The sequence below is a fragment of the Nothoprocta perdicaria genome, unplaced genomic scaffold (genome assembly GCF_003342845.1).
Source record: "Nothoprocta perdicaria isolate Ctin4 unplaced genomic scaffold, notPer1 scaffold_128, whole genome shotgun sequence".
Lineage (NCBI taxonomy): Eukaryota > Metazoa > Chordata > Aves > Tinamiformes > Tinamidae > Nothoprocta > Nothoprocta perdicaria.
This window is the reverse complement of record NW_020454405.1, coordinates 1,727,812-1,734,006: the sequence shown is the minus strand read 5'-3', so window position 1 is coordinate 1,734,006 and position 6,195 is coordinate 1,727,812. Positions and strand designations below refer to the sequence as shown.

General features: G+C 46.0%; 1 protein-coding gene across 1 annotated transcript; it reads left to right on the top strand.

The window, feature by feature from the left end:
- Window positions 1-7: 7 nt before the first annotated feature.
- Window positions 8-5,764, top strand: MALSU1 (mitochondrial assembly of ribosomal large subunit 1; the record flags this gene model as incomplete). The annotated part of the gene is made up of 4 exons (XM_026033330.1): window positions 8-32; window positions 1,608-1,786; window positions 3,750-3,831; window positions 5,231-5,764. Coding segments are annotated over 4 exons (444 nt in total), but the record flags the coding sequence as incomplete, so codon positions are not given.
- Window positions 5,765-6,195: the final 431 nt, after the last annotated feature.

The window sequence follows — 6,195 nt, the reverse complement described above, 5'->3', positions numbered from 1 at the left end:
GCGGGGCGCGGCGGAGCGGCGCCCGGCGGCAGGTAGGGGCCGGCGGGGCTGGGGGCGACACGCGCTGCCCTCGGGGCCGGCGGGCAGCGCAGCCCTTTCTGCCCGCTCGCCGCTTTCCCGCGCGGGTCCTCGGTTTTAAGCTTGTTCTTGTGGGTTTTGTTTATTATTATTTTTTCCCCGAGCAGTTTCAGGCGGCTCTCTCAGGCCTGCGGCTTCATAGCTTTAAAGCTTCATAGCCTAGTGAAGTAGCGTTATGATATACAATCATGCCTCAAAATAAAATAAAAACCCTAAGCTATCYTCTGCACGTAGACATTGGTTTTACAGCCCCCAAGGAGCCGTGTAGGTGCTTTACAGCAAAAGGAACTGTGTTGTGTGGCTGGGCCCTGGAGCTCGGGGTTGCAGTGCTGCTGCTGGGGCAGCATCGCCTCCCAAACCCTGCCTGAAGTGACAGTCCATGGCTGCTGCCTGCGGTGGCCCTTGTCACCGAGCTGCAGGTGTTTCTGCCATGTGTGTCCAGAGCAGCTGCCCTGTATGGGGRTTGGGGTTGGATTTAGCAGCGCGGGGGCTGCTGCAGGCTTTGCTTGCTCTGTGTGGGTGCCTGTGGTAGCTGCTCCTCGCCTAGGCCTGGCTGTGCCAGCGCGAGCCGGGGGCTGCCTGATCCTTCCTCCAGAGCGGCCGCTAGAGGCTTCACATGTGGCTCCCTGGCAAATATTTAGCTTTGGTAACCGCTGTGTCTGGAGGAGCTGTGGCCACAGCAGAAGTTAAGAGAGTGCCYGAGTCCCTGAGCTCAAGGGCTGTGTTTTACAGACATCTGATCCAACTTCACATCCCTGTTCATGCATATGATTGTATGTAGCTGTCGTGTGTTTGCCTTTCCTTTGCATTGATAAGTGTGAGCTTGGCTGTGCTTCACACTGGTGTTCACTTCATAGAGGCAGGCCTGTGTTGCGGGCAGATCCGAATTAGCTTTCAGTGTGTGCACAAGTTGTACTAACCTCATTAGGCCCCATGGGAAACAATCTGATTTCACTGTGTGAACAGTAGTTGCACTAACTGAATATCAGGTCTATTTTCTGTATTGATTTCATCTACTTAAGATTTTAGAGCACTTTTCACCGCCACATATCACCTGTTGACTCTGAAGGGCTTTTAATATGCTTGAAACCTGCGGCTGTTGAAGTATTTAAGGCTCATTCATCTTGGCTATRAATATCTGATTATAGTATTGACTCTAATAAATACTAACAGCAAGAAGTAGTTTCCTAAAGGAATCCTGAATGCTTGCTAACTACTGAGAAACTGTGTAGCATAGCATGGGTGCTGTATACATAAACAGTATCTAATGATAGAATATTACTTACCAAAAGACTGCTGTGTTCTGAACTTTGAATGGGCTTTAAACATCTGCAGCTCATGTTTTGTTATCAGCGTCTAACCAAACTCCTTAATGACTGGCCTAACTCAAGCTATAATTTAGTTTGTGCTGTTTTGCTTCTTTAGTAGCTTCTAAGTCATTGATATGTAGTAATTTCTAAGTTGTTGATTTGGGGAATTTAAAAAGAAAATTTGCAACTGTTGTTTTTTGTTTTGTTTTTCTATTCCAGATGATGCTCTTTCCAGGTTCAACATTGACTTTGTTGTATCTCTGCTGAGGCAAGAGAACGCTAAAGACATTTGTGTCATCCAGGTGCCTCTAGAACTGAGATACTGTGATTATTTTATAATTGTGAGTGGATCTTCAACAAGACATCTCCATGCAATGGCAGACTACATGCTGAAAATGGTAAGACAGTTTTCTCGATATCCTTTAGATTTTGGGGAGCAATTTCAGTTGGTGACTGAAGTTATGAAGTAAATTTCACAAGACTGGCTTGTATAGTGATATACCAGCCAAGATAGGCCCTGCCATTGGTAGCCGTGTGCCATGTAGTCCAGAATACATCTAGCAAMTGTGTGTTTTTCCTTTAGCTGTACTGTACAAAATGCAGAAAATGTGTTTTAAAAATGGACCTCTTTTAAAACAGTRATGACAGTAACAGAGTTTGGTGGCAGGACTGAGAAGCTCTAGTAGCAGTGACAGCTTTCGCAGTATTTCTGCTCGGCTCGGGATATCTTCATCTGACTGCTCGCAGGCTTTGGTCYCTTAAACAGCTCACAGATTTTTAAGGCTAGAAGAAAGGCAGCGCGCTGCAAGGCAAAGGATCCCCTCGCTGSTTTACTAAAGCAAACTGCCCTTTAAACAACAGTCTCCACAAAAACTGCTTGTAAAGGTGCCTCCAGGGATTGAGTYCTGTGCACATCTAGAAAGAAGGGGAAAGCAGCAGCTGTCCTTGCACTGAAGTGCTGTGCTGTGTAAGCTTTTCATTACAGGAGTAGAGTCCAGGACAAAAGCASAGGTGGTGTTTAGCAATAAGGACTTGACACCAGCCTGGCAGAAACTGTGGCCAGGAAGGAGCCAGCTGGCTGCTTGTAAGTGCAATATGGAGACTGCTAGCGTTAAATCAACAGCCCTCGGTATTCCCCAGAACAGGAGAGATCAGTGAATACCTGCTTTTCTACAGTCACCCTGCAAAAACACGCGTGTGCTGCAACTGGCTGCTCCCTCTGCTGGCTCTGAGAGCTCTTCCTTTGTGTGAACTCGGCCCTTGGGCACTGGGTTTTCCCTCCTGAACGTCCTGAGAAGCYGGCAAACCCAGGGCCCCAGCAGTTTAGGGCTGAAGTAAATGATGCAGGCTAGGGGAGGGATAGCACAGCTTAGAAGGCTCTGTAAGTAACACAGCTTTAAAAGCTTTCCATAGTTTTTTGATWGACTGTTTAATTTAGAAGTAAGGTGTTTGGATAAGGAGCAGTGTGGCAGCTCAGCTGACTTCAGGTTTTTTTGACTGACCATCCCTTGGTGCTTGTCCTGGTGAAACAAGTAGTCTAAGGGCAGATCCGCAAGGGACAGGACTTCAGCCTCGAGCTGTCCAAGTTCTCCAGCTCTGGTGAGCACTTGTGTTCTTTACGCACCAGGGAGGAGAGCTGGGCATCTCTAACTGGCATCCCAGAAGCCAGCGTGTTGTATTGGAGGCTACCTTGCCCCAGCTAAGCTTTTCCAGTCCAGCTTTCAGCTGTGTTCACCCCTCTCTCACAAAGGTTGGGAGCTTAAGAACCTTCATGCCCGTTGTGCTTTCTCTGTAAAAAGTGGAGCTAGTGTTCCTGTGTCTTGCAGGTGTTCAGTGTGGGCTTTCAAGAGGTGGAAGGCCCCTTTGAAAGTCTTCCTCGCTTTGTAGGTCCAGAGTCGTTTACCTTCCATTTCAGGAAGCTGGGCATTGCAATTCCTGCATCCTTAACTAGCCCATGTAGAACAGCTAAAGCTGCCTGAGAGGAAACTTGGTGATGCAGGTGATCRTGGGGATCCTATGTCTGTAAGACTGCTTTATTGCTGAGCAGCTGTGCCCAAAATTGATTAAAAAAAACCCTCACCCTTATACATAACTGTAGAAATTCTGAGTGTTGCAATGTCAGATTTGATACTAACTCTCATTAATACAACCTTTTTTTTCTTCTACAGACTACAGAATTAGCATTACATAATCACTTAGTAATAGTAATATATAATATTATAATATATATAATAGTAATAATAGTAATTAGCATTACTATTTCAGACTTGCAACAACTCTAGATGACAACATCCAGCTTATCTGCTAAGTTTGAGTGCTTTTAAGCAAGTGTGAAGTAATGTTATGCTGTTTTTCTCTCAGTATAAGCATCAGAAAGAAGGAAGTGATCCTCATGCTGTCATTGAAGGGAAAGAGACAGACGACTGGCTGTGCATTGATTTTGGTAAATATTTGTGAATCTGACAAACAACCAAGTTCTGCATGAGCTCTGTGCTGAAGGAAGTGTCTCAGTGTGAGCCCTGGTTGCTGTGGAGAGTCGACAATACTCTGCTGTTCCAGAATTCCTGTTCCTGTTACTTGAATTCACTGAGATAACTGAGTTCATCTTTGCTAAAGATCGTTGGCATTGAGAAGAAAGCAGCAGTAGTTACTCTTCAGGACCTGAAACAGGTCTTAATAAATTGAAAATACAGTAATTTAGGAAGGAGGAAACAACTCAGTCAATTTTTTGAAGTTTATATAATTGCATGGTGTGTATCTGTGTGCCTCRTGCTTGCCTGGTAATGAAATGAAACTCCTCACTGTTCCAGTCCTGTTACCCAACACAGGATAATGGGTGAATCCACACTTCTAAAGAAGCTCAGTTTATTTTGTTTTTTTGTTCCAAAAGTGTGAAACACTGCACACAAACAGAAGGGGATTTGCTTTCAACAGGGGATTTCTCCATTGTTACCACCTTTAGAACCTCACCGTCTGGATTTGTGCTTGGGGTTAAGGATAAGCAAGTGGCCACAGGTGGGTGAGGAGGCAGCACAGCCAGTGCTGTGAAGCCTCAGCCACTTCACTTGCAATGATTTTGACAGTTCTAACTGAAATCAATTGAAATTTAAGGCATTCCTAGAAAAAAAAAGTGTGCTGTAAGAGTACACTGAGGTTAGCTTTCTTATCACTTAYTCTGTACAAGCAGTAGTGAGCATACAAGAAAAACCTAATTGCAGTGGGAAGGTGAGGCCTAAGGTGGAGTTCAGACCTCTTTCTTTATGAAAACTCTGAATGTCTGTGCAAAATGGAAAAATTACTGGATATAGCTGAATAATACTACTGAAAGCTGGAAGTTTGTCCTAAGGAACTGTAGGGAAAGTGCTCCTTCAGGTAAAATTTCTCTCTCTTCTTCTTTACATGCCTTAGAAGTGGCAACTTTACTTTGGTCTGGAGTCTGGTGATAGAGTTTCAGTTTACACTAGAATATTGCCCTTTTCTCCTGGCTGCGCTCTGGGAGTTTTCCACAGGAATGTCTGATTCCTAGCTCTGTTTAGGACCTGGAACTAGCAACTTAAAGAGGAGGCCTCCCACAGCTTATCTGTCACACCTGGCCAGAATCAGCATGAGGCACTTGGACTATTTGTGCAGCTTGAAAGGTGGTAGTTTTACAACTCATTTAGTGGAGTGGGCAAAGTTTCACTGCTGCTAGATGACTAAAATAAGTCTACTTATCACCCTATTAAGTTAAGCTGGTAGCTGCTTGTTTTTGACATGTTGGATGCATTGCCCAGACATGTGCTGTAAAGGACTCGCAGGCCATCTGCGACTGCTTATTTATTGTGACTTTCTCTTCTGTGCAGGTGACATAGTGATGCATTTCATGCTCCCAGAGACGAGAGAGAGGTACGAATTGGAGAAGCTCTGGACTCTCCATTCCTACGACGACCAGTTAGCTCAGATGACTCCGCAGGTGCTGCCAGAAGACTTCGTATTGGGACTGGATCCCCAACAGCAGTGACTGTCACCTTGCAGCGAGCTGCAGCAAGAGCTTAGTAAAGCTACTGAGCTGCCCATATGGAAAGTGAAGCGTGTCCTCACAGGGCTCCCGCTTGGGGTGGCATCGCTGACTTGACACTCAGTGCGGGTGATTGGCGCAGAGCAGTGTGTTTTACTGGACGTGCCTGTGTACGCTTCTGAACAAGCTATTAAACTGGTCAGGCTTTATCCTAAGGAAGGAATTGAATCATAAGGAAACTTCATGGTGGAGTTGCTGTCTTGAGGGTGGTTGTGGTGAGAAGAGTGGGGAACCAACAGCTACTGAAGCTGCTTATCTGAAAGTCTCTGACCCCCTGGCTTTTATTTTATTGGTGAAAGCTCTTACTGTAACAATAAAGCACACGAGGTATCATTCCTGCAAAAAGTGAGTGCTGGAAGACTGAGACCTGCCTGGAGCAGTATGCCTTAAGTGAAACCTTTTTGGTGAGGTGGTCAGAAGGTCAGGTGCTTCTGCTTGTGGGGAAGCAAATCATGCTGCCTTGGGAGTTGAAGGAAGAGCGAGAATGGACTGGTACGAAGTGAGCACCTAGTGAAGAGGAGTGACACATACACCTTGAGTTCCCAGAAATTCAGTTCTTCAGCCAAGGCAAATGTGTTTTTAATTGAAAACCCCGGAAGAGCGTCAACTCCTCCTGCACATTAAAAGATGTGGTTCACTGTGCGTGTAGCTGGCTTCTCCCCTTTTCCTCTCGCCTAGTTACTGGCAGGGGACMGAGGTGAGAGGCTGTGGCAGCGCAAACGGCCGGGCCCCCTTTGCAGGGAGGRCGGG